Source organism: Brassica oleracea, chromosome C6, assembly GCF_000695525.1.
Source record: "Brassica oleracea var. oleracea cultivar TO1000 chromosome C6, BOL, whole genome shotgun sequence".
Classification (NCBI taxonomy): Eukaryota; Viridiplantae; Streptophyta; class Magnoliopsida; order Brassicales; family Brassicaceae; genus Brassica; species Brassica oleracea.
Genome location: NC_027753.1, coordinates 14,167,439 through 14,195,281, shown reverse-complemented (window position 1 = coordinate 14,195,281; position 27,843 = coordinate 14,167,439). Strand labels below are relative to the sequence as shown.

At 35.1% G+C, this 27,843-nt stretch overlaps 4 protein-coding genes across 4 annotated transcripts; 3 read left to right on the top strand and 1 right to left on the bottom strand.

Annotated features, from left to right (window-relative positions):
- The first annotated feature begins 7,493 nt into the window (after positions 1–7,493).
- Positions 7,494–9,369, top strand: LOC106298740 (transcription initiation factor TFIID subunit 7-like). Its single transcript, XM_013734887.1, has 5 exons — positions 7,494–7,733; positions 8,079–8,212; positions 8,318–8,437; positions 8,697–8,762; positions 8,863–9,369. The coding sequence occupies exons 1-5, from the start codon at positions 7,619–7,621 to the stop codon at positions 9,064–9,066; spliced, it is 639 nt and encodes a 212-aa protein (XP_013590341.1). The 5' UTR covers positions 7,494–7,618; the 3' UTR covers positions 9,067–9,369.
- A 917-nt stretch (positions 9,370–10,286) lies between these two features.
- Positions 10,287–10,796, top strand: LOC106297548. The gene has a single exon (XM_013733767.1). The coding sequence runs from the start codon at positions 10,287–10,289 to the stop codon at positions 10,794–10,796; it is 510 nt and encodes a 169-aa protein (XP_013589221.1).
- Positions 10,797–18,639: 7,843 nt separating this feature from the next.
- On the top strand, positions 18,640–20,421 carry LOC106300785 (F-box/kelch-repeat protein At1g55270). Its single transcript, XM_013737007.1, has 2 exons — positions 18,640–18,900; positions 19,081–20,421. Exons 1-2 carry the CDS (start codon positions 18,835–18,837, stop codon positions 20,320–20,322), a joined length of 1,308 nt encoding a protein of 435 aa, XP_013592461.1. The 5' UTR covers positions 18,640–18,834; the 3' UTR covers positions 20,323–20,421.
- Positions 20,422–20,722: 301 nt separating this feature from the next.
- On the bottom strand, positions 20,723–21,413 carry LOC106300786. The gene has a single exon (XM_013737008.1). It carries the CDS (start codon positions 21,342–21,344, stop codon positions 20,874–20,876), a length of 471 nt encoding a protein of 156 aa, XP_013592462.1. The 5' UTR covers positions 21,345–21,413; the 3' UTR covers positions 20,723–20,873.
- Positions 21,414–27,843: the final 6,430 nt, after the last annotated feature.

Below are 27,843 nucleotides of genomic sequence, written 5' to 3'. Positions count from 1 at the left end.
ATTTTAGTTTTCCAAAATCTAACCCTAACAATACATACAATACTACAACATATGTTTGCCAAACTCCTAAACCAAAGTATTTCATGATTCACTACTTCCACTCATCTATCTTCAAAACAAATCAATTTTATCATATCTTAATTTATATCACTTAAAACTGTTTATAATTACTTGATTTTTATTTTTCACGCATCAAAATATTTTTTTACAAGATTTATAAATTATTTTTAAAATAAACTGGTACCAGACGACTTACACTTCAGTCGTCCAGACGACTTCCAACATCTCAGACGACTCAGACGATTTACTGGGGCTATATTCGTAAAAATGGCTTCTGTTTTTTTGTTTGGTCACAAGGGGTTGAGCTGTAATTTCACTAGGCTTTTAGGTTAGTTTTGCATTTGATTCAAGTTTGGGTATAGGTTTGGGATTAAAATCAAGTTGTGGGTTAGTTTTGGCAAAAACCCCTATTAAATACATGTAATATTTGGGTACATAGCAGGCCTAGGTCTGTTCAGATATTTTAAGTCTGAAAAAAGATTAGAAATACCTGAAAAGTTACAGAGTGATCTGAAACTTGAAAAGTATTAGAAAATCTACCAAATACTCAAAATATATTAAAATACCCGAAAAAGATCTAAAATGCTTTTCGAGATATAACCCAAAAATACTGAAAATAGCCAAACTTATATCTGAATATTCAAAATATCTTTTTTTTTAATTTGGAATTTTACCTGAAACATGAAAGTATAACTGAAAACTCAAACCCAAAAAAAAAAAATGAATATCTATAATACCAAAAACATATCTGAAATACTCAAATGTACCTAATATACTCAAAATACTTCATGTACTTTGGGTACCCGACCGAATCCTGGGTAGGATCCAAACTAAACCAAGATATATAGGTCCAAAAAAATACCCAATATATACATTTCCTTGGACCCGGATCCGATCAATTTTTTTGGATTCGAGTAAATGCCTAGGCTTAAGTTAGAGAGAGTTATATAAAAAATATATACAAAATCTCAAATAAACTAATTCATATTATTTTAAACAGATTTTCTTCTCGGTATAATACGATTTGTTGAATTACTGAAATACACAATCTCAAATTTAATTAAAATAAACATATCTAAACATTTTTCCTCAACCATTTTCAATAGTTACAGGGTTGAAAATACATAATATTTTATTATTAATTGTTTTTAATAATTATATGATTGAAAAAAACACAAGTTTTTTAAAGGGTATTTTTTTATCATTGCTTTTTAAAACTGAAATCCTTTATTAGCACCCTTTAACATATACACCTTTTAAATTAATATAAAAACAGTTACCATTAACTACAGTGACACTTTAAATTATTGTAGAAACTTTTTATATTAAACAAAATCTTATATTGTGTCTGATAAATAATATTGCATTTACTGTTTATATTACTTAGTATTTTAACTATCTATTTTTTTTTTAAAATAATATTTTAACTTTGTGGCATCATTGCTTTGTTGAGTTAGTAAATTCTTTTTTTTTAACATAGTTAACCAAGACTGTCACTCTAGCACATTTACTATTAATTATGTTTGGTCGAAGTGGTTATGACGTTTTTTGTCTTTAATTGCTTGAATCACAAAATATGAACCTTTTAAATAATTGAAAAAAATCGGTAATTAAAGAATTGAAAAATATCTGTAATTGTTTCTAAAAATGATTTTTTCCTCGTATTTAAATGTCACTCTAAAACATTGCCTATAAAATAGTAGTAACAGACTGTCAAATTGTTATAAGAACTAGAAACTTTTCCGGGCTACACCCGGGTTTTTTGCATAAAATTTAAATAAAATTTAAGTTTATATATTATTTTATTTGAGTACATATATATGTATATTTTACAGCATTAAAAAATAAAATAATTTATGACTTTGAAGCTATTTAAATTAAACTTTATTGTTTTTACTATCTAAAATATATGTCAAATAGAAATAACAAAAACTAATTAAGTCTTAGTTATAATCCAATTCCTCATCTTTACCTATTTGAGTTCCCTTTTTTTTTTGTAAAAATACCTATTAGAGTTCTCACTATAAGAAATTGTTAGATATATAATGATTATAATGAAGTGAGTCGAATAAACTATTTGTTGGGTTTTCTTCACTATCCCAAGATTAATCAAAGCACAATCAAACCTTAACCCAAGAAGTCCAAGACGAAGAAGTGCGTAGAAGATGTAGATAAGATCAAGAGAATTTCTAGAAATAGCTAGCAGTTACCTTAGTATAAATATGAGTGCTTAGTTCACTTGTAATAATCATCAAGAATCAAGTAAAAGAAAAACAAATAAAGAGAAACATGTTTTAGAAAGGTCTCCAAATACAAAGCTCTAGTCTTAATATACAAAGGCTATCTTAAACATTATCCGGTAAATTTTCCCAACACTATTAATGTACCAGACAAAATCATTTCTTAGTTCATGATGGTTGCTGCTCAGGGGGAGTACATAGGCTCTGAGCTCAGCTCATGCATATTTTTCATGTAGGATCCACTCTTTCACATACTTCTCCAACAGATTGAAGCTCATAAAAGAAGCATACAGGAAAGCTATCATTAATATGAACTTAATGATTAAAGGGTTCAAGTCATGGTTACGTTGCCAGGAGCTGCAATGGTTAAGTTCAAGGAAGATATGAATGCGCTGAACTGAATCTTAATCAACTAACATCAATGTGTAAGATTCTATACACAATCAAGTAGTCACCATTTACATTAGACTTTTAAATGTGAAACCATTTATTTGAGAATGAACTTGGCTAAGTGCTATACGTTGGGTATTCACTCATGCAAATGCTTGTATTCTCCTCAGTTCATTTCGGATCTCCATAGCTAACTTGAGAGATGGATCGGCTCTGTTCGGGTCCAAACTCTTGTTCGAAGAAACAAAAAGCCTTTTTACCGGTCAAGGAAGAGCTAATCCGATTTAACTTAAGTGCCATGTAATGGTACACGAGCTGACCTTCAGCCGTATAGAAACTTGTGAATTCTGAAATTGTTAAGTTCTTATCACATAGGATATTCAATATGCTACTAAATATGATAGAATGTTTCAGGAAAAAAAAGAGTGGAACTTAACACAATAATAAGAAAATGATTAATACCTCGGAGAAGGAATAAACTTGAAAATCTTGACGAAATAAATAGCAAACAAAAAAACATCACCCAAAGAACTTGAAGCTTTTCAACGTGTTACATTATTTCATGCTTTCTCTGGTTTATTAAAGGCCATTAGAGCACCTCCATGATAAAATTTGCATTTTAAAGATTTGGTATGATGAATTACACCAAATTTGGTGGGATGGTGTTAACTTTGGTGTCTTGTTGAAGATGAAATTACACTAAATTTGATGTTTTGGTGTCAATGTTGGAGATGGCCTGAGTGCGACTTTTCATTCCCTGCAACTCACCACATCTAAATCAGTTTTCGGCGGCTTAGGCCGTTAGTTGTTTTTATTTTTTGTCTATTTTTTGTTCATTTCGTAACAAATCACCATTGATGTCTTCATCAAATTCTCTTCAGTGTTTGGGGGAAATACCTAAAAACAGTTCCTTTCATCAATCCAAATTGCTTGTGGTTTTCTTCATCGGAAAGCTTCAATTATGATAGCAATATTCATGATTTTCTCATCCGTTTTTGTTTTGAATTTTTTTAGAAATCTACAAAAAGTTACAATTAGGATTGGGCTTGAGCGTATTTCACCCTTCGGGAATGTTTATTTTTGGTGAATACGGTTCGATCCCCTCTGTTCGCATTTATCTGCGTATCTCTGTGTCCTTTAGATCACAATGGCTTTAAACAATTCCAACCGATGGAAGGAATGGAGCATAATTTCCATATAATTATGTTGTGTTTTGATCAGCGAATTTGGAATCCGAGTATCACCCATTTATATTGACGAGGCAATATAAGAGAATAGATAGCTTTATTGGTTTCAAAGCAAAAGAATTTCAATCCCATGGATTGTTGCAAAAAATATGTTATCTCCTTCGATGTGAGTGTTTGGAACGAATTGCGATGTAATAGATGAATCGCATCCAATGATCTTCTTAGAGAAAAATACATGTACTCACAAGAATTGAGAACCAAAAGAAAGATCTTAAAGTGGAATAAAACTAGCGAATTAGTCTATCCTATGAATCAAACTAGCACTCAAGATCAAAAGTCACAAAAATAGCACTTAATGTTTTATTAAAAGTCACAAACTTAGGGTTTAGAGTTAAAGGGTGAGGTTTAGGATTTAGGGTTTAGAGTTTAGGGTTTAGGGTTTAGAGTTTAGAGTTTAGGGTTTAGAGTTGAGAAATGAGGTTTAGGGATAAGATTTCAAATTTTGAAAAATAAAAAAATAAAAATTTTTAAAGGATAAACTTAGAAATGTGCTATTTTGGTCATTTTAGTTTTTGAGTGCTATTTTTGTGATATAAACTTAGAAATGTGCTATTTTGGTCATTTTAGTTTTTGAGTGCTATTTTTGTGATATAAACTTAGAAATGTGCTATTTTGGTCATTTTAGTTTTTGAGTGCTATTTTTGTGATATAAACTTAGAAATGTGCTATTTTGGTCATTTTAGTTTTTGAGTGCTATTTTTGTGATATAAACTTAGAAATGTGCTATTTTGGTCATTTTAGTTTTTGAGTGCTATTTTTGTGATATAAACTTAGAAATGTGCTATTTTGGTCATTTTAGTTTTTGAGTGCTATTTTTGTGATATAAACTTAGAAATGTGCTATTTTGGAGATTTGCCCTAAAACATATTACAACAATTGTATTTAAAACTAGATTCCGCGTAATTCCCGAGTATTCCCCGATTTTTCGGTAATTTTTTAGGTTCGGAATTGCCGGCCGACTAGCGTGTAGCTTAGTTCCCCATAGTGGTTTCACATGTCTCTCTCTCTCTCTTCAGAACTTCTGATTTCCCGATTTCTTACATAACAGAGTTAATAATATCCTTTTGTGATTTAGTAGATTCTCTTTTCCGTCAAAGCCAAAAGCACTTCTTACCTTTAGAATGGAGGAACAGTTCATACTTAGGGTTCCACCCTCTGTTTCAGAGCGAATCGATCGGCTCCTGAGCGACGAGGCTTCTACTTCCGACGACATCCCTTTAGATTTGTGCTTTTCAGGTTTGGTTCCTCTCCAATTTGAGTTTTCATCCTTTTTCAATAAATTCTTGGAAAACTATCTCTGGATCGTATTCACGGATTGATATTTGATACCTTCTTGAATGTTGGCTGATATAAGTTTCTTGAATGTTTGAATCTGTTGTAACATTCAAAAGACATTCCTTCTTGAATCTGTTTTAAAAGGGTATCTTAACAGTGTCTCCTAGAGGAACTTGATATTGTGATTTGTTTGGGTAAAGTTCAGTATTATTGTCAGAAAGACATTCTTGTGGCATCGTTCTTGGAATCTCTGGTTTTAGGATTAGAATTCGTCTAACATTGTCTTTGGGTTTTGTGTGTTGGCAGAGGATGGGAGAAGCGGGACGTTTGTAATTGGAAACGAAGAGTTCCCGGGTCCAAGCCCGTGTCCCCCTGTATAATAATAATTAAAGGGTCCATTTTTTATATAAATCTATATTTTTATATATAATAAATAATAAATAAAATTGAAAAGGGCTCAAAATTATTTGATATGTATATAGTTTTATTTTCATTACAAAATATACAAAATATTACTGATTAAATTTTAAAAATATTTTAAATATTATATGTATATAAATTTTAGAGAGTAAAATTTTTTTTTTTTTGCCCTAAGGCCCATAAAAGTGTTGAACCGGCCATGTATCTCTGTTAAAAGTTCTTCTTAACAACATGTATGATTTAATTTCTGATTCATGTAATATGTTACATTAATTTGATATCAATAAAACTAGGATGTTATAAAAAAATTCCTTTTAAAAGTTTCCTAAAGTCTAATTTAGGTTCATAAAGTTATTATCAATATTTAGAGGAATATAAAGCAATAAATTAAAAAGCATATTGGTGCAATTTGGGTCAGAAAATAAAAAACTGAAACTTATAGGGTGAAATAGTAAATTAATAAAAGGAAATTTTGCCAAAAGAGTATTTTTTTTCTAGACTGTTGGTTTCACACCTTATTCAAAAACGCGGCTGTCTAGCCACTTAAGTGTTGTTCGGAGGTTGACCGCAGCAAACATACCCAAATCGGTGTAGGTAGACGTTGATCCGCGTTGATCCGCGTTGATCAGCGTTGATCCGCGCCTAAAACCTGAGCTTTACGGGTTTTAGGCGCCACCGATATTAAATATTTTAGGGGCGCCAATTTGGTTTAAGTATACTTTAGTCTAGTGGTTTGTAACCTGCTCCTAGTGCCTTCATCTTATAAAAAGGTTTGAAACCCAACATCTCGTTTTTCTTCTTTCTTCCTGTTTTTTTCCTTCTTTTTAGTGATAACAATATTTTTCTCTTTTCTGAGAATAACAGATTTATTCGTTAGACTTTTGCTTACATGTTCTAACAACTTAACTCTTTTGTTATGCATATTACAATAAATAATATTTTATTAGATAAATAATTTAATCAAACAAAACTCAATTATTTATTTTGTTCTATTAAAAATGATTTATCTTCTCCATCTGTCTTTCTTTTTAATAATATAGATTTTGGTTTTCCTAAAATAGCTGTGAATAAAACATAGAGAAAAAGACAAAAATAGCACTAAATCAAGTTTTTGTTCCCAAACTAGCACTCAAGATCAAAAGTCACAAAAATAGCACTTAATGTTTTATTAAAAGTCACAAACTTAGGGTTTAGAGTTAAAGGGTGAGGTTTAGGATTTAGGGTTTAGAGTTTAGGGTTTAGGGTTTAGAGTTTAGAGTTTAGGGTTTAGAGTTGAGAAATGAGGTTTAGGGATAAGATTTCAAATTTTGAAAAATAAAAAAATAAAAATTTTTAAAGGATAAACTTAGAAATGTGCTATTTTGGTCATTTTAGTTTTTGAGTGCTATTTTTGTGATATAAACTTAGAAATGTGCTATTTTGGTCATTTTAGTTTTTGAGTGCTATTTTTGTGATATAAACTTAGAAATGTGCTATTTTGGTCATTTTAGTTTTTGAGTGCTATTTTTGTGATATAAACTTAGAAATGTGCTATTTTGGTCATTTTAGTTTTTGAGTGCTATTTTTGTGATATAAACTTAGAAATGTGCTATTTTGGTCATTTTAGTTTTTGAGTGCTATTTTTGTGATATAAACTTAGAAATGTGCTATTTTGGTCATTTTAGTTTTTGAGTGCTATTTTTGTGATATAAACTTAGAAATGTGCTATTTTGGAGATTTGCCCTAAAACATATTACAACAATTGTATTTAAAACTAGATTCCGCGTAATTCCCGAGTATTCCCCGATTTTTCGGTAATTTTTTAGGTTCGGAATTGCCGGCCGACTAGCGTGTAGCTTAGTTCCCCATAGTGGTTTCACATGTCTCTCTCTCTCTCTTCAGAACTTCTGATTTCCCGATTTCTTACATAACAGAGTTAATAATATCCTTTTGTGATTTAGTAGATTCTCTTTTCCGTCAAAGCCAAAAGCACTTCTTACCTTTAGAATGGAGGAACAGTTCATACTTAGGGTTCCACCCTCTGTTTCAGAGCGAATCGATCGGCTCCTGAGCGACGAGGCTTCTACTTCCGACGACATCCCTTTAGATTTGTGCTTTTCAGGTTTGGTTCCTCTCCAATTTGAGTTTTCATCCTTTTTCAATAAATTCTTGGAAAACTATCTCTGGATCGTATTCACGGATTGATATTTGATACCTTCTTGAATGTTGGCTGATATAAGTTTCTTGAATGTTTGAATCTGTTGTAACATTCAAAAGACATTCCTTCTTGAATCTGTTTTAAAAGGGTATCTTAACAGTGTCTCCTAGAGGAACTTGATATTGTGATTTGTTTGGGTAAAGTTCAGTATTATTGTCAGAAAGACATTCTTGTGGCATCGTTCTTGGAATCTCTGGTTTTAGGATTAGAATTCGTCTAACATTGTCTTTGGGTTTTGTGTGTTGGCAGAGGATGGGAGAAGCGGGACGTTTGTAATTGGAAACGAAGAGTTCCCGGCTTCTCTCCTGGATCTTCCTGCTGTTGTGGAGTCCTTTAAAACTTATGATGATTCTGCACTAGTCAAAACTGCTGATATTGGTCAGGTAAAAAATCAAATTTACTTCACTTAATGATGATTCAAAACAACTGCTATATGTATTTGTGTTTGACTTAAAAAGCCATATAATGAGTGCTTTCGTTTGGCACAGATGATAATGGTTAGGGATCCGGGTGATCCCGCGCCTAATTCAGTTGAATACAGACATGGTTTAACTCCTCCAATGAAGGAGGCTCGCAAGAGAAGATTCCGTCGAGAGCCTGACCTTAATGTAAACCTGCATTTGTTCTATATTATCAAGATGTTCGCCATTACTTGTTACATTAAGAAGAAAAGCTCTGTTAATCCGTGGTAAACCCCAATGGGTTGTATTTCTGAGAGAGAACAAAAACATAAAGAAAGAAAGAACGGGTGTAGTGTAGATTCTAGTTTGAAAGTTATGATTGAATCTTGATGATGCATGTAGCTGTTTTGGAATCCGTTGATAGTTTCTTCTTTTGACGTAACCTTTATTGTCAAAAATGTTGCAGCCGGAGCTTGTACAGCGCGTTGAGAGAGACTTGCTGAACATCTTGAGTGGCGGAACAATGGGAAACGTTAGTTTGTTTAAGTCTGATTATTGGTTAAATTGATATTAAGTTGTGAGTCAGGTCCATTTTATACCTCAACTTTTTTGGTGTGTGTGTGTGTGTGTAGGCAAATGAGCAACAAGAGGAAACAGTTGCGAACGAGAATACTAGTGATAATAATGCAAACAAGAAAGTGTCTTCTTCTTCTTCACCTGCTGAGAAGCCTGAAGCTGCTCCTGAGACAGGGACTAATACTAACAATAATAATAATAATGCAACCGAAGCTGACCCGGAGAGAAGTGAATCAGAAGATTCTGATGATTCTATGTGAGAGAGCTTATCTACGTAACCAGCAGCTAAAGCTAATATGATACTATAGGATATGGTCGAAATGCCAGGAAAGTTGCATAAGGGTAACGTTTTAAAGGAACGAACCCAGCTATGATAAGTGTGTATGTCAAGAATTTGGCCGCTATATATGGTTACCATTAATCATTTATTTGATTCATTGTCAGCAAGAGAAGAGTGTTCCGGTCTGGTAATAATACCTTCTATGAGTTTGTTGATTCTAGCTTCTGAGCCATTAGCATCATCATATATAATAAGAAAGCACACTTGCAGATTATAAACCTGTTGTGAAAGACCACATTTTGATTAACTAAAAGAAACTTCTATTTGACAAAGGTACATAAACATGAAACTCTCTCTGTCTCTCTCTCTCTCTCTGCTTCTCTGTGGTATAATCGTCATTCTTCTTGGAAGTTCAATCTCTTTCTTTCTCCAGTGGAACATTTGGATTTCTCTACTTGCCGCTCGTAAGAGATCAGTTGCTGAATTGCAACCAGGATCTTCATGATCCAAAAACTCCAATCAAATCTGCAGTGAAAGACTCAATATTCTGGTTGTCGATTTGAGCCGTTAGAGGGTTACAATGGAGAAGATTTCTCACTGCATTTGCAATCACCCCAAAAGAGAGAGTGGTGGTGGGGACTTTAAGTTTTCTTGTGTGCAAATTAGCCCTTGTTTTGGCTGCGTTTAAGCCCTTAAAGGATGGGTCTTAACGCTTCAAGAGAGACAATGCTTTGTCTTCTCTTCTCTTCTCGCAAACTCTCACTTGTGAGTGTTCAAATCCTGAAGACAGTTGTACATAACTTTGTATACAAAAAGATATAGATCCATGTGTATCTGACATACATCATATAAGTTGGTATAAATTCACCAAGGCATAGTTTGATTCTTAATACAATTCTATGAAATGCTATCATTGATTTTTACCCCAATGTTTTTGTTGTTTACTTTTTTTTGAAGAATGCATGTTATAAGGACAAAAAAGGAAAGTGTATGGCATACCAAATTAGTTTGTTTTCTTGAGGGTTTAGTGGGATGTCATTTGTCAAAGAATTGATTGGACAAGCCACGACTTGTGAAAGTAAAATTAGGAAGAGGTTTCAGATCAAATCAAAATTCCTTTCCTTAAAACACTGTGTTTATCTCATCAAGATCTTTTTTCTAAGAACCTTTATCCTTGTGCTTCTCACTATGTCATCTGAAATGGACAAGGCGATGTTGGCTTTATCGATTAAAGACGATGAAGATGTTCCTTTTGATATGCCCGATCTTCCTCAATTCTACTCTTTTAAGAGGAATGCAAACAGTCTCATCGGTCGTCTTCTCAACCCTTCTCACCAAAATATGGCTAGTCTGATCCTTGATATGCCAAGGAAATGGCAGAAACAAAACAGGGTTAGAGGTGTTGCTCTCACTGATGAAAGATTCCAGTTCATCTTCAACCATGCATATGATCTAGAAGAAGTTCTGGAAAAAGGCATGCAAACATATAATGAATGGGGTCTCGCGATTGATCGATGGATGGAAAACCCCCCACCTGATTATCTTCAACACGTCCCGATCTGGGTTCAAATCAAGAACATTCCGGTGAATCACTACACTGAAGCTGCGATCACTACAATTGGAGAACTTATTGGACATGTGGATACTGTCACTTTCGACCCAACGAAATCTCAGAGGCATGATTTTGTCCGGGTCAAAAATCATCCTTGATGTCTCAAAACCTCTAAGCAAACTCCGAACTATCAACCTTCGTGGAGGTAATTAACACACAGTGTATTTCTACTATGAGAAAGTTCAAAAGAGATGCTATATTTGTCAAAGATTGACACATGGGGGGGGGGGGGGGGGGTTAGCTTTATTTTGGAAAAACAGTGTTGATGTGGATCTTCTGTACTATGATAAAAATCTTTTGGATGTTAATATTAAGATGGGCGATAAGCAGTATTTTCTCTCGTGTATTTATGGTAACCCAAACATTAAATATAGACATGTGGTTTGGGAGAGGTTGATGCGCTTGGGTGTAAATAGAAGAAGTTCCTGGTGCATGGTCGGGGATTTTAACGAGATCCTAAACAATGAAGAAAAGATTGGTGGTCCTAGAAGAAGCGATGCATCTTTTCAACCCTTCTCAGATATGCTTCATGCCTGCGGAATGACTGAATTGCCAAGTACAGGGAACAGCTATACTTGGGGAGGGAGAAGACAAACATTATGGATTCAAAGCAAGCTTGATAGAGCGTTTGGAAATTCTGATTGGTTCAAATATTTTCCCTCTGCTAATCAAGCCTTCCTTGCCAAAAGAGGATCTGATCATAGACCTGTTCTGATAAAGCTAACTGCATTTCAAGATTCTTATAGAGGTTCTTTCAAGTTTGATAGGCGAATGCTTCATAAACCTCTTGTACAAGAAGCTATTCATCAGGCTTGGAATCAAAGACGTCATGATCAAGATGTTTATGTCTCAATCCGTTTGAGTTTCTGCAGAAAGGCTCTCAGTAAATGGAAAAAAAATAATCAAGCCAACTCAAAGGAAAGGATAACAAAACTTCATGATGAACTGGAAGTGGAACAATCAGCTATGGATCCTTGCTCTACCCGTATTAATCTCATCAGATGTGATCTCTTAAAAGCTTATAGAGATGAGGAAAACTACTGGAAACAGAAAAGCAAGGATGATTGGATCATTCATGGGGATGGTAATACAAAGGTTTTCCATGCTGCGGTTAAAGCTGCGAGAGCAAAAAATGAAGTGGTTAAGTTAATTGATCTTAATGGAGTTGCACATCGTTCTGAAGCCTCTAAAGCTCAAGTGGCTATTAACTACTTCCAGGACCTTTTCAAATCTTCTAACTCTGAAGACTATTCTGAAATTCTCAGAGGTTTTCCATCTAAGATATCAGAAAGGATGAATCACTGTCTAATTAAAAAGGTCACACCAGAAGAAGTGAAGAATGCTGTGTTTTCTATTAAAGCTGGAAGTGCACCAAGAGTTGATGGAATGACTGGTTTTTTCTTCCAGAATTATTGGAGCATAGTAGGAGATCAACTAACAAAAGAAGTCATCCATTTCTTCGATTCAGGCATCATGCCAGCTGAATGGAACTATACTCAACTCTGTCTCATCCCTAAGAAACCAAATGCTACCCTGATGACGGACTTGAGGCCAATCAGCTTGTGCACAGTGATGTACAAGACGATTTCGAAAATTTTGGCTTCTAGACTTCAAAGCATTCTCCCTGATACTGTTTCTTCTAATCAGTTAGCCTTTGTCTCCAGACGTCTTATTTCAGGCAACATCATCCTAGCTCACGAAGCAGTTCACAGTCTAAAAACTTCATGGCAGCAAAAACTGATATGTCAAAAGCCTTTGATAGAGTGGAGTGGAACTACCTTCAGGCTCTTCTCAACTCATTAGGTTTTCACAGAACTTGGGTCAATTGGATAATGGCTTGCGTTTCCACAGTTAAGTACTCGGTCCTCATCAACGGCCAATCCCATGGTTATATCTCCCCTGAACGTGGTCTGCGACAAGGTGATCCCTTATCACCCTTTATCTTTTTTCTCTGTGCGGAAGGACTCTCCTATATTCTTATTCAAAAAGCTTCAGAAGGTTTGATTAATGGGATACAATTCTCCCCAAATGGTCCAGCAGTTCATCATCTGTTTTTTGCAGACGACAGTCTGTTTCTTTTTAGAGCTGATATGCTTCAGTGTCAGGTCTTTAAAGAGGTTCTACAGAAATATGCTGAAGCTACTGGTCAAGTAATCAATCTGAACAAATCATCCTTGACTTTTGGGAAGAAGGTAGATCAAGATCTGAAGCTGAGTATTCAGAACTCGCTTGGGATCTTTGCAGAAGGAGGTGCAGGCACCTATCTTGGTCTTCCTGAATGCTTCAGTGGATCTAAAGTAAAGATGCTGGCTTACATTCAAGAGAAGATGAAAGGGAGAATGTCTGGATGGTACACAAGGTTCCTTTCTCAAGCTGGAAAAGAAGTGATATTAAAATCAGTGGCCATGGCTATGCCTATTTATGCTATGAGTTGTTTTAAACTGCCCAAAACAACTTGTAATAATTTAACTTCCGCTATGGCGGCTTTTAGGTGGAGATCTACTGAAGACAAAGGGAAGATCCATTGGCTAAGTTGGGATAAACTTTGTGTCCCTAAGCGCCTTGGAGGGATGGGATTTAAAGATATTGAAACCTTCAATCAAGCCTTGTTAGCCAAGCAAGCTTGGAGGATTCTCCATGAACAGTCTTCTCTGTTTGGAACCTTCTTGAAGAGCAGATACTTCCCCAATGGTGATTTTCTCTCAGCTAAGCTTGGTAAAAGACCTTCATAAGCTTGGCGAAGTATCCTCCATGGTAGAGATCTTTTGATCAAAGGTCTAAGACATATGGTTGGTAATGGTGAATCTATTCATGTGTGGTCCACTCCTTGGCTTGCAGATGGTGATAGAATGCGCATGCCCTTAATGAAGAATAGCTTGGTTGATCTGAATCTCAAAGTAAAAGATCTTTTGATTCCAAACTCTCATCTGTGGAATATACCTAAGTTAAATGATCTCTTTTACCCACAAGACATTGCTATCATTTCCAAGATCAAACCGGTGATCAATTCAGAAGATTTTTATTGCTGGAACCACACAAGATCAGGAGAATATTCGGTCCGTTCAGGTTATTGGTTTGCAGAAAAAAGTGCCAACAAGGAAGCGTATGCTACAGCAACAGTACTTCCTTCTCTCAATGGTATCAAAGATTACATATGGTCGCTGGACACAGCTCCGAAGATTAAAATGTTTCTGTGGAAAGCGGTTAGTGGAGCTCTTCCGGTGACTGATAACCTTTTGAGTAGAGGTATGAAGATTGATTCTAGATGTCAGATCTGTGGTATGGAAGGAGAGTCCATAAATCATGTGTTGTTCACTTGCACTTTGGCTAGACAATTTTGGGCCATTTGTAACTTTCCTCGGCCTCACTCGGACTTCTCTGTTTCCTCTATATATTCGAACATTTTCTATGTTCTGAAAGCAAAGGATATCCCCTCCATCCCTTTGAATATCAGTAGAGCGGGTCCTTGGATCATTTGGAATATCTGGAAGAACAGAAATTCTCATTTCTTTGAAGGTTGCGTAACCAAAGCTCCAGATTTCCTTGAGAAAGTGTATGAAGAAGCAAATCACTGGTTCCTGATCAAGACAATTGAAAAAGAGGAAAAAGCCATTGACCTCGATCGGAAGAAGAAAATAATGTTTGGTTGGAAACCTCCGCCTTCGGGTTGGATCAAATGCGATATTGGTTCTGCTTGGAGCAGTTCCAAAAATGAAAGTGGAGCTTCATGGGTTCTTAGAGACAGCGATGGAAATGTTTTGTTACATGGTAGAAGATCCTTCTCAGCTATTTACAGTCGTATGGATGCTTCTATGGAAAGTTGGTTATGGGCAATCGATAGTCTCAAAAACCTTCACTTCGGTTCAATTATTTTTGCAAGTGATGATAAAGATCTAGTTGCGGCAGTTACTAAACCATCTGCTTGGCCATCACTCAAGTTCTACTCTCAAAATATCTGCATTCAGCTTCATAATTTTTTGTTCTGGCGTGTTCAATCTTTGAAGCGCTCAGATATCAGAGGAGCTTCTCTGATTGCTGATAGTGTCATCAAAGAGGATCGCTATCAATCTTACATTGCTGCTGGATATCCTGGTTGGTTAAGACATCTCTTTGTTTGATCATAAGGTTGGTTTGTAATGTTTAGATTCTGGCTGATCCTTTTGAAAAATTCTATCTGATCGATACTATGTATTTGTAATACCTTATTTCAATAAGTGTTAAAAAAAAAAAAAGATGGACATTTTTATTTATCATAACTACTAACAACCATTATGTTTATGAAATATAGTCAACTTTACTTTTATGCATTCGTATAAAAGTATAATTAAAGTGGGGTTGAAAAATCATCTCTTTAACTGTTTCCAGTTGCCATCATTGGTCCATTGACATGCATGCTTGTATCTTGAAACTCATCATTTTATTTCTTTCTGTCTGGATAAATTTCAAATCTTTACTGACATTGTTTTTTTTTTGTTAGGTTAACCATACTAACATTTCAAAACTTTTGTTCTATATATGATCAATGATATCTCGTCCCTATGTTTGTGTCTCTGTTTGCATGCACATAATAATATCTAGTATATATAAAAACATGCTGATCTTTAAAAAAATTTTAACGTTAAAACTCTTCAACTAAGTTTTTTTTGGGTAAAAACCCCTAAACTAAGTATTTAACGAAAAAATCCTCAAACTAACTTTATTTAATGAATTAAACCCTATCAGATCATAATTACCATTACTACTGGTAAATCTTTAGTTTAGGGGTTTCTAAATTAAGTAAACATAGTTGAAGGGTTTTACCATTTAAAATCTAAAAAATCAAAATCAAAATCAAAATTTTATAATATTATCTCAAAATTAGTAACTTAAATTTTTAAAATTAGCATATATTTTTTTTGTAAATGTTTTAATTTTTTTTTGTAAATATATGAGTTTGATGTGTTTTTAGCATCAACATTATAAATGTATAAATTAAAAATGTAAAACGTCATAAAATATAATAAAAATTATCTAAAGATTTATTATTACATTTTTATTAGATAAGATATATTTTTTATTATATTTTCTTGTTTTTTACATTTTTAATCTTTTAGTTAAAAATGTAATAATAAATCTTTAGATAATTTTTATTATATTTTATGACGTTTTACATTTTTAATTTATACATTTATAATGTTGATGCTAAAAACACATCAAACTCATATATTTACAAAAAAAAATTAAAATACTAATTTTAAAAATTTAAGTTACTAATTTTTAGATAATATTATAAAATTCTGATTTTTTTTTTAAAATAATGGTAAAACCCCTCAACTATGTTTACTTAATGTAGAAACCCCTCAACTATGTTTATTTAATGTAAAAACCCCTAAACTAAAGATTTACCTGTAGTAATGGTAATTATGACATCGTAGGGTTTAATTCATTAAATAAAGTTAGTTTGAGGGTTTTTTCGTTAAATACTTTATTTGGGGGTTTTTATCCAAAACAAACTTAGTTGAGAGGTTTTAACGTTAAAAATCTATCTTTAAACTATAAAAAGTTTTGTCTATTGAATAAAAGTAAAATTAATATCTAATTTCAGCTACAAAATAATTTGTTAGCAAATTATTATCGTTCACCTAAATATTCAATACGTAAACTTCGGTTTCTACCGTGTGTTTGGCTCTTTTCTCTCATGTGCCTTCTTGAAAAAGGGCGACGTTCAATACATAAGCTTCGGTTCTACCGCATGTTTTGCTCTTTCCTCTCAATTCATTACGATAAATATCCTTTATACACCTCAATTACTGATGTGGATACATATGTCATTTTGTATTTTATTCTACAATCTGATAGTATTAGAAAATTGTGTTATAATTATTTTCTAAAAATTCAGTGTTCCCATCCCATAAGACAAAAGCGTCCCCTTCTTTTAAATCTCTCTTGATGAAGTGGTTGAACAATTGACGTATAATTTAATGTATTTGAATTAGTTTTTAATACAAAAATCGGTTGATGCTATATATACAGTTCCAAACAGGCAAACATAGCAGTCGTAAGGCATCGCTTAGCGTAATTTGTTGTCCAAACAACTATACTATTTAAATACCTGACAGATTCCGCCATTATTCTTTTTATATACAACGGTTTTGATTACTTGTCCATTTCTAAATATTTTAACTACTAAATTCCGTCCAATAATTAATATGAATCCCATCCAAGAAAAATTAAAATAATTATGTGATAAAGCTAGAAAGATCGAAGTACGCATTTCAGTTACTAAATTCCCAAAATGTTTTATATTTTCAACATTGGCATGAAATTGTTATTTCTTTCCACCGACTAGCATTCAAAAACTTTGAGTTACACTGTTAATAAATGATTATATATAATAGAATAATGTATAATAAAATATCTTTTGTTATCTTTTTTGTTACTGAATTTAGAAACATATTGATAGATACAACTTTTTTTTGATCAATTAAAAAATAGATATTCATTCCATACACTCTCTCTCGATAAACCTCTTCCTTCTCTCTAGACTTCCTTCAATCATTTTCTTCTGATTACCGACTTCGGCGGCTTCCATAGCGGTGGAGTCGGGGTTTTAATTTCTAGTTTTCCATAAGTGTTTACTTGGTGTTATTGCATGTCGATTTCAGAAGTGATAATCGGTAGATCCAATTCTGTTCATGATCGGATCTGGTTTAAGCTTGCTTCGTGATGAAGGTTCGGAATCTGGGTTTTTCAACGGTGTGATGGTCAGTCTCCGACTCTGCATGTTCCTTCTCCTCATCGATGGTCTCTTTGGCTTCATGTTGTCTCGATCCTTCTTCTGTCTTGCTTCTCAAGACTGACTTTGGACGGTGTGAAACGATTCGCTCTCTGTCTTCAACCTAGAGGTCTGATCGAGGCCTTGTCCTTAACTTGCTTCTCCTTGACGTAACCTTGTCGCATGTTAGACTTCTTCGGTTCCTTGTCGCATGTTGACTTAGTCAATGTCGGGTGAATTTTATAGAACCTTTGTTCTGTTCCCCGATTGAAGCTTTGGTTTTTTGCTTAAATCTGCTTGCGGTATTTACTATGGGAGGTATCAGTCTCAAGTTCTCTTCATCAAAGAGCCGATAGGATTTTGGGTGTTTTGTTGTTTAGGAGCTTTCATTAGTGCCTTCATCTATGTTTGCTAGCTTTTATCTTTAGGTTTTTGCTTTTAATCGACATGTATTATGTTTCCAGGGATTGATCTTTATCCGCAGGCTTAAGATTCCGAGAGTATGTTTAACTCGTCGGCTTTGGTTATCAGTTGTTGGCTTGATCTCCAGTTTGTTCCTATGTAAAATATTCCAGTTAATGAATATAATCTTTCACTGTTAAAAAAAGATACAACTTTTTTTACGTTTTTTAGTGGAAGCCCTCTTAGTCCATTGATATGACTAGGGGTTCATTAATGCTTCTACAGTAGGATGTCTGTGTTTCGAATCCCAACAAATGCGAATTATGCAGATTTATGGAAAAAATCATACAAGAGCTCTTCGGCGTGGCGCAAGAAGTACCGTCAGACATGGATCTCATAGGACTGCTCAAGATGATGCAGTCAGACGTGAATCCTCATAAGATAGGTAGAATTGCCGGCTGTAGAATCATCTTGTAATATTTCTCATAGTTTGTAATAGCATAAATAAACATCGAGAAAAAAAAAACATACAAATTAAATACTAGTAGATTTATGACTTACCCTATTATTAATCTTAGACATGGTTGACTAAAACAATAACAAAGCTTACACCTTTTTGACTAATCACTATCCGAGCTCTATTAATTTCCAAGGGTCTATAATGAGAAAATTTAATCATGCATTCAATAACACAAACTCTAGATTCTGAAATTACCATAATTAAAAAGAAAAACTCGTACATTAATGGAGTATTGATAAATACCTACGCTTTACTTGTGACTTGTTATAAAAGGCGGAGAGACCCACCCCCCACCACTCCCATTTACCGTGTAGAGAGAGCGAAGTGGAAGGTTGCTCACGTTTTGCTCCTTCTTCAGAGATTTGACTGTTAGGTTTCTCATCGGATTCTTCGTTCATCGGCCTACAAGCTTGTCAATTCTCGAGGATCTGTGTCGTATGAGCCTCGGGTTTTGAAGAAGATGGATCTATCTTCCCAACGACAATCCCCAAATGGTTCCAGGGGGTTTCGCCTTCAAGCTCCATTGGTAAGCTCTCTCTCTTACTCCTAGATTTCTCGCGGAGTTCTATTTCTGGAAATCTCTGGACTATGCTTTTAATTCACTTAAATTTCTTTCCGTTTTCAGAAACCCTAGCTTTATTTGGAATGCTTTTCCTTTTAGAATGTTTTCACTCTTTTTGATTTCTGAAATTTGGAATCTTTTCAGGTGGATTCCGTATCTTGCTACTGCAGAGTAGATTCAGGTCTCAAGACCGTTGTAGAAGCTAGAAAGTTTGTTCCTGGCTCAAAGCTTTGTATCCAACCCGACATCAACCCCAATGCTCATCGCCGCAGCAAGAACTCTAAGCGAGAGAGGACAAGAATCCAGCCTCCGCTTCTCCCTGGCCTCCCTGACGATCTAGCCGTCGCTTGCCTCATCCGTGTCCCTCGTGCAGAGCATAGAAAACTCAGGCTTGTGTGTAAGAGATGGTACCGGCTTGCTTCTGGTAACTTTTTCTACTCTCAGAGGAAGCTACTTGGGATGTCTGAGGAATGGGTTTATGTTTTCAAAAGAGACCGTGATGGGAAGATCTCTTGGAATACGTTTGATCCCGTCTCCCAGCATCCCCAGCCGCTTCCTCCTGTTCCTAGAGAGTATTCAGAAGCTGTTGGGTTTGGTTGCGCTGTTCTAAGCGGTTGTCATCTTTACTTGTTTGGAGGTAAAGATCCTCTAAGAGGATCAATGAGGAGGGTTATTTTCTATAATGCCAGGACGAATAAGTGGCACAGGGCGCCTGATATGCTTAGGAAGCGACACTTCTTTGGTTCATGTGTCATAAACAACTGCTTGTATGTAGCGGGTGGGGAGTGCGAAGGGATACAGAGGACACTACGGTCGGCTGAGGTTTATGATCCGAACAAGAACAGGTGGAGTTTTGTTGCTGATATGAGCACAGCGATGGTGCCTCTTATCGGTGTGGTTTATGATAAGAAGTGGTTTCTCAAGGGTCTTGGGTCTCACCAACAGGTCATGAGTGAAGCTTATGACCCTGAGACCAACTCATGGAGGCCGGTCAGTGACGGGATGGTTACCGGTTGGCGAAACCCGTGTACTTCTCTAAATGGTCGTCTCTACGGATTGGACTGTAGGGACGGGTGTAAGCTCAGGGTGTTTGATGAAACCACGGATTCATGGAACAAGTTCATGGACAGTAAAGTACACTTGGGAAACTCGAGGGCGCTTGAAGCTGCGGCTCTTGTCCCGCTGAACAATAAGCTTTGCATAATACGGAACAACATGAGCATGAGTTTGGTTGATGTAGCGAATCCTGATAAGAACAACCCTCGAGTATGGGAAAACATTGCGGTGAAAGGACAGTCCAAGAGCATACTCAGTAATATATGGTCGAGTATCGCAGGGAGAGCTGTGAAAAGCCATATTGTGCATTGCCAAGTGCTTCAAGCCTAATGTTGAGAATCGCAGCAGCTCTTGTTAGTATTTTGTTTTCTGTGATCTGTAAATCTCTCAAATCTTTTGTCTATAATTTGAATCAAATCGAAATATGAATAGTTCAATAGTATTATCAGTAATGTATGGTCGAGTGTCGCAGGAAGGGCTGTGAAAAGCCATATTATCGTGATTCATGCCTGAAAAAAAAGAACAACTCAACATTGGAGCCAGAACAGAAAATTAAGAAGAAACCAAATAAGGGAAGCAACTCTTGTTTACTGGCTCAAGAACTGAACTGTTTCAGAAAGAGAGAGAATCATCGTCAGACAAGAACTCAATGTCCGGTCCGGTCTTAACAGTCATTTAAAGTCGGTCTTTGTTAGTATAAAAAAGATGGTCTTTGAAATGGTTTTACCAATCATTATTGACATTTTGTTTACTTTGATTTGTAAATCTCAAGTCTTACATATATAGCTCGAATCAAATTCGAAAGATAGTATTTTTTTTCTCATGAATCACATAATCAATATAAAAAAAGAGGATTTTTTTACAGCTTCAGGTTGATTCATTTAAGCTTCAAGACTAAGTTTTTTGGAGCAAGAGGGAACATTATTGAAGATAGACGCCGGCAAAGACTTGGATACGAATCCGACGGAGAAGACAATATCTCCAGAGCTTGGATCCGATTTCATGGCGGTGATCGATGCCCAGATAAACAATTCTTTAGCTTTGATTCCTTCGACGTCTTTCACAGATCCGAAGCTGAGCTTCCCGGCGATCTTCTTGTCGTAGAACACGGTTTGACCGGGGAAGTTGACGTAGCAGGGAGTGTTTAAGTCGACTGTGAAGTCTCCGCCGTCGGAGAGAGTGTACGATTTGACGTTATCGGGAAGAAGACCTTTGGGGAATCCGTAGCGAGGGAGGAGATCGTGGACGTCACCGGAGGACAGAGATGGGCGGTGGAGATCTAGAGATGATAAAGCGGTGGAGAGAGATAGGAGAGAGAGGAAGAGGCAGGAGAATGTGATCGAAGAAGCCATTGTTGGTGTGAATGATGTTGACTACTTGACTGCACTGCCAAGAAGGCTCCTCCGTCATATAACAGAAATATTCAGGGTAGTTTAGGAATTATCTAAACTTCTAAACACGACACGCGTACAATGTTAAGATTTTTCTTTTAACTTTTTTTTTTTTCTTTTTAAACACAACTCTCTTTAATTTTTCGTTTGTTTTCGGTTACATTGCCATGTGTTGGACACTCATAATTTTTTCGTGACAAAAAAAAAAAAAGGACACTCATAATTTTCTCTTTATTTTTTATTCAATCCGCTTAAGATTTGTCGCGGTGTATTTCAAATATATTGAACCTACTTTATTTATCACCAAGGTAGGCCGCTCTGTATATATATTTTACTTGTAATCTAAGTTTTTATTATTTATATCATTTTGTGGTTTATGTTTTAGGTTTGTATTTACTGTATAATAATTAGTTTTGTTTTTAAATTTTTTTTAAGTTTGCAGAGACATTATATTCATTTTATTTAACGTTTGATTAGGTGTGGGCATATTAACCGAAACCCGAACCCGAACCGAAAACCGAATCGAAGTTAAAAAAACCCGAATGGGTTTAGGATTCAACCAGTCCGGATATCCGTACCCAATTGGTTATATCCGATACCCGAACCAATTACCCGAATTACCCGAATATATATATATATATATATATATATTACTAACCCTAAACTTACATCTTCCATTCCCATTCATCTTTCCATTTTCTCCTTGTTCAACATATATGTTCAGTACATACTCAAACTCATTTTATGACCGATTACATGTAAGAATCACTATACTTTGCGATTTTAATTTATGTTTGATTACAAGTAGGATTTGCGATTTTTTTTCTCTTTGCTCTTTACACAGGCATGAGCTCAAACATTCATGATTATCCAGGTTTGATTTCTGTTTGATTTTGATGTCTCTTTGATTTTGATTTATGAATAGATAGATTTTTTACCATTTTCTATTCAAGATAATACAAATAGAAATTACAAGAAGAAAAAAGAATACATGCTCGGGTTACTTAACGTAATAACAAATCAAAAAGATCATAAATCTTATATTAAGTTGTTTAATCACTTAACTTTAATAGTATTGTTTCTGGTCTCACATGGTCAAATCAAGGATACATAGAAATTTTATTATTATTTGTTACACAGTTCGGTTATACCCGAAATAATCCGAACCCGAACCTTAAAAACCCGAACCCTATCCGAAGTATAAAATAACCCGAACGGGTTCTGTACTTCTCCATCCGAAAACCCGAAAATCCGAAGCACCCGACCTAAACCCGAACGGGTACCCGAACGCCTATCCGAATATCCATGCCTACGTTTGATGTTCGTTTATTTTTCTAACAGTTTTTTTTTCTAATTTCTTGTCAAATATATTTTATGACATTATACTATTTTAGTTATTATCTTTCTTTTTGTGTTATGTTTTCTATAATGAGAACACATTTTTATATCATCTTCGCATAACTAAAATTCTTTATTTTTTACTTTTTCTTAGTCTTGTTAGAGATTATAAATTTATATTAGCCTGACATGATTTTCATGATTGAAATGATATACATTTTCTTAAATGTTTGCTCAACTTTTTTATATATGGTAAGTAGATTTGAGTTCTTATTGTTGTGGTTAGGTTTAATACTCAAAACATTTATTATTATATATTTTATACATATTGAGTGTACTTGTATTTTTTACTTCTTTTACATATTTTATTTTAAAATTATTAATTCAAATAATTGAACATGAATATATAATTCACTATAATAGGAAATTATTTGTTCCAAAAAACAGAATCAAAACATAATATTAATTATCAATTTTTAAATAAATATATGACTGAATATTTTATATATTATTATATTTAAAAACTAAATAAACAATATTATCCCCATAACTTATTAGGTTTTCTAAAATAAAATGCACTCGTTAAATTTTAGAATAGTTTTTTCATAATGGCTTCCTTATATATAATAAATTTATTGTATGTTTAGAGAAAGTTACTGTATTTTTATTAATTATTTTTTCTGATTTATTAGACTATCATTTATTGAAAATATAATTTATTTTATAAATATATATCATGTTAGAACGATTTTTTACTGTAACTTTAGATTAACCTTGAATGTTATTAGAATATTCTACAACAATAGTCCCTCGGACTCAGAAAATTATCAAGAAATGGCAATCCAATAGCGTATTCGGCAGCTGCCACCGTTGGAAGCAATGAAGCATATACTTTGACCTATTATATCATCCGAAGAAACGGAAAATACCAAAAAGTTTGAATTCACAGCTGATAACATTGATTCAATTGGCATTGACATAATAGAAATATTTCATCTATACTATCCACCAAAATATGCACTTTAGACTCATGTTTGGCATAAAGTCAAATATATACTTACCCTGATTTAAAATATATACTATGAAACAAAAGCATCACCAAACCCCTAAAAAATTATCAAGAAAGCAACCAATAACATTGATAGTCACTTAAAGTAAGTTCTTTCCTACACACATAGCCTTGCAAATGAAAGAATAAAAAACATATAATAGTACTGGCACCAAAAGCAAAGCTGCTCAGGCTCATTCTTTTCAAAAATCTTGTCGCATTCTGCATTTTTTTGTAGGGTAAGCATAACCATGCATCATAGGCCTGAGACTTATTATCCGAGATCCGCTCCGGATCCGCTCCGAAAATAGGATATCCGGGATGCCCGGATCCGAATCCGGATAGTAAAATCTTGGATCCGTGCAAACCGAATCCGGATCCGGATATTAAATCCACGGATCCGAATCCGGATAGTAAAATCTTGGATCCGTGCAAACCGAATCCGGATCCGGATATTAAATCCACGGATCCGAATCCGGATAGTAAAATCTTGGATCCGTGCAAACCGAATCCGGATCCGGATATTAAATCCACGGATCCGAATCCGGATAGTAAAATCTTGGATCCGTGCAAACCGAATCCGGATCCGGATATTAAATCCACGGATCCGAATCCGGATAGTAAAATCTTGGATCCGTGCAAACCGAATCCGGATCCGGATATTAAATCCACGGATCCGAATCCGGATACCCTAAATTTCCCGGATATCCGGATCCGTCCCAGGGCTAATGCATCACCCTGCAACAAATGCCGGAGAGTAAATCAACATTAACTAACGTATCCAATATCATTGAGAAACAAACAAAAAGGTAGTAGGCTTTCGTACATCAATAAAGAGTACACCTCCTTAAGACAACATTATAAATCTAAAATGAATAAACTCTCTTAGATATTGCTTCAAGACACTTGATCAGCAGAGTAAGAAAAGTCTTGATCGTGTTGTTGATCCTCGGACCATTTGATTACACCCACCTTGAAAAAGAGACTAAATCTGAGAAACTGAAACATCAAAATCCAGATAATTTTATAATAATAAAGTAATACTTAATTTCAAATGTGGAGGACAACATAGCGTCATTGTTTCCGGGTGTTAGGAACTGGAAGCCTGTATCAAGGATTTTTTAAATGTATTATTTATATGAGTCTGTCATTTCGAGGGAGATAGGTTCAGCATGAACAAAATCTCTGGTGTAACTAAAAGTAAAACATGTGCCTTAATATCAGAACCTAAGAGCAGGTTTATTGGGGTAGCTTAAGTGGGTTTGTTAGCTTAAAGGGGGATTAAAAATAAAGAAAAAAAGAGATTTAAGGAAGGGGCATCCCTTAATTAAGCTCGCGAAAGCACGGCCCTAAGCGTGCACGTGTCGAAAAACTATTGGAGAGAGACACGGTTTCGGGGTCACGAGACCCGTGTTTTCATTTTCTCCTTTCTCGTTTATGTTTGTATTCTCTCATCGCGAAAGGCGATTCAATGGCGAATCTCTTCATCTCGGTGTCTCTGCACGAGAAAACGGCAACGGCTCTAGCGGTGCGTCTCCGCGTTGAAGAAAATCGGCGACATCTCTCTCCTTCGGAGGTTCTTCTCGTCGCAGCAAATCGGCGACATCTCTCTCCATCGGTTGTTCTGTGAGACGACGGAAAGCGGTGACTGTTGCGGCTGAGACGAATCGAAAGGTATAACTGCAAATATATATGTTTAAGTTTCAATCTTTGAAGTTTGCATGTCTTAGATTCTTCATCGAGAATCTTTCTAAATAAATCGTCTGAATTGTTTTGTTTTTTTGTTTTGTTGTGTCTATAGGTGGATTAATCAAGATGCATGATCCTGGTAGATTCATTCCTTCTTCATCGTCAATTTGATAAACACATTCCTGTCATTTTTTTGATTTGTTTCACACTGTTTTGTCTTTAGGTGGAATGATGAAGAGGCTGTCTGAGGTAGATTGTGCCGGTTAATAACTAGGTATATTTTGGTCTTTGTTCATCGTCATAGATAGTGTATAAACCTGCTCTTAGTTTTGATATGTTTCGTTATTTTTTTGTTAACATATGGAATTGATCAAGAGGCTTCACACTGGTTCATCAGACAAAGGTCCATAGATTGTTCATACAGGTAACACCCAAATCTTTCCTCTGTTAAAGTTTGATAAAGCATTGTACCTTGATGGTGGTTTTAAATGAATTTAATCCTCTGTTAGTGTTAGGTTAAGTAATAAATTGCTTTGGTTGTTGTTTGCATATTGATGTTTACGTAATAAATAGATTAGGTGATGGTTAGATAGGAATGAATGGTGTGTTTATTGTGTTAGATAACAGTCCACTCGGACAGCTTTGGCTGTGATCAATGCTTGCTTTAAGGAAAAGTGTACGTCGGAAATGGACTCCAAATGATGATATTGTCCTGATCAGCTCGTGGTTGAACACGAGCAAAGATCCTGTGGTTGGTAACGAGCAAAAATCTGTAGCTTTTTGGACAAGAATTGCCGCATTTTTTGCAGCAAGTCCTCTGGTTGCTGGCTGGGAAGAGAGGGAGGCTAAACATTGCAAGCAGCGATGGCATAGGATAAACGAACTTGTGTGCAAGTTCTGTGGTGCTTATGAAGCTGCTACTAGGGAGAAAGCTAGCGGCCAGAACGAGAACGATGTTCTGAAGCTTGCACATACAATTTTTTACAACAACCACAAGAAGAGATTCAATCTGGAACACGCTTGGAAAGAACTACGCAACAACCAGAAGTGGTGCGATGTTGCTACTGCTAAAGGGAGCTCGAAGAAGAGGAAGGGTAAGGAAGAAGAGGAAGTGGATGGGTTTCAGTCAACGTAGAGCAAGCGTCCCCCTGGTGTGAAGGTCGCAAAGGCAAGTGGTAAGAAGAAGGTGGTAGTAGAAAAAAATCTGGATGAGTATCAGTCAATGTGGATGATCAGAGAGAAGGACATAGCCGCGAAAGAGAGGTTGTCTAAGATGATAATGCTTGAGAGCCTAATAGGAAAAACAGAGCCTCTAGCAGATTATGAAGAAACACTGAAGAAGAAGCTCATAGATGAGTTGTGGTCGTAGATGAGTTGTGGTCAATGTCGTTCTTGTTCTTGTTATGCTAAATGTCTTTGTACTTTTTTTAGTTTAACTGTTGTTGTTCTTGTTCTGTTTTACTTTTTTTAGTTTAACTGTTCTTGTTCTGTTTGAACTTTAAATGTTCTTGTTCTGTTAGAAATGTTATGTTCTGTTTAAGCTTGAAATGTGATGTTCTGTTTAAGCTTGAAATGTTATGTTCTGTTTTTAATTAAATGTTCTTGTTGTTGTGATGCAGGTTGTTGTTTTGTGTCACGAGTAGAAGCGTGGAAGATTGTCACAAGATATGTGTCGGGACAGTTCTTGTTGTGTGTGTCACGAGAGTGGAAAATTGTCTGTTATTTGTTGTTTTGTTTCACGAGTGCAGTGTCTGTTGTTGTTGTTTTGTGTCACTGGGTGCAGTGTGTTGTTGTTTTCTGTCACGAGTTTATGGACAGGAGTTGTATAATTTTGCATCAGAAACATCTATTATAAATTGCCTCTCTTTTCTCTCCAAACGTCTAACTTGTGCCTCTCTATTGTTTCCTTGCTCTCATTTCTCATCATAAACACAAGAGAGAAAGCTCATCACAAATAAATTCTCAACGTTTTCTTTCGTCAATCTTTTATAAACAAGAATCTAAAACAAAGATATTCTCAATCTACATTCTCTTTCATTTTTTGAAAAACAAAGATATTCTCAGTCTCCATTCTCTTTCATGGCATCTACGTCACGTAACAATTTTGATGATTCATTTGATAAAACGTTTGATCAATATTTTGATTCATATATTGATGAATATTTCGATCAAACATTCGAGAATCTGGGCACTGATCACGAAGAAGAAAGGAAGACAAGAAAAAAAAAGAGAATTTATTGAAAGAAACCGTGAAGAAGGCCATATCCGGTTATGGAATGATTATTTCAGTGACACTCCAACATATCCTGAAACTCTATTCCGACGACGATTTAGGATGAACAAGTCATTGTTCATGCGAATTGTTGATCGCCTCTCCAATGAAGT

Coding starts and splice junctions, on each gene's coding strand:
- LOC106300785 (XM_013737007.1), top strand. CDS start 18,835: ATGGATCTATCTTCCCAACGACAATCCCCAAATGGTTCCAGGGGGTTT. Junction 18,901..19,080: donor TTCGCCTTCAAGCTCCATTG/GTAAGCTCTCTC, acceptor GAATCTTTTCAG/GTGGATTCCGTATCTTGCTA.
- LOC106297548 (XM_013733767.1), top strand. CDS start 10,287: ATGGACAAGGCGATGTTGGCTTTATCGATTAAAGACGATGAAGATGTT.
- LOC106298740 (XM_013734887.1), top strand. CDS start 7,619: ATGGAGGAACAGTTCATACTTAGGGTTCCACCCTCTGTTTCAGAGCGA. Junction 7,734..8,078: donor TTTAGATTTGTGCTTTTCAG/GTTTGGTTCCTC, acceptor GTGTGTTGGCAG/AGGATGGGAGAAGCGGGACG. Junction 8,763..8,862: donor GTGGCGGAACAATGGGAAAC/GTTAGTTTGTTT, acceptor GTGTGTGTGTAG/GCAAATGAGCAACAAGAGGA.
- LOC106300786 (XM_013737008.1), bottom strand. CDS start 21,344: ATGGCTTCTTCGATCACATTCTCCTGCCTCTTCCTCTCTCTCCTATCT.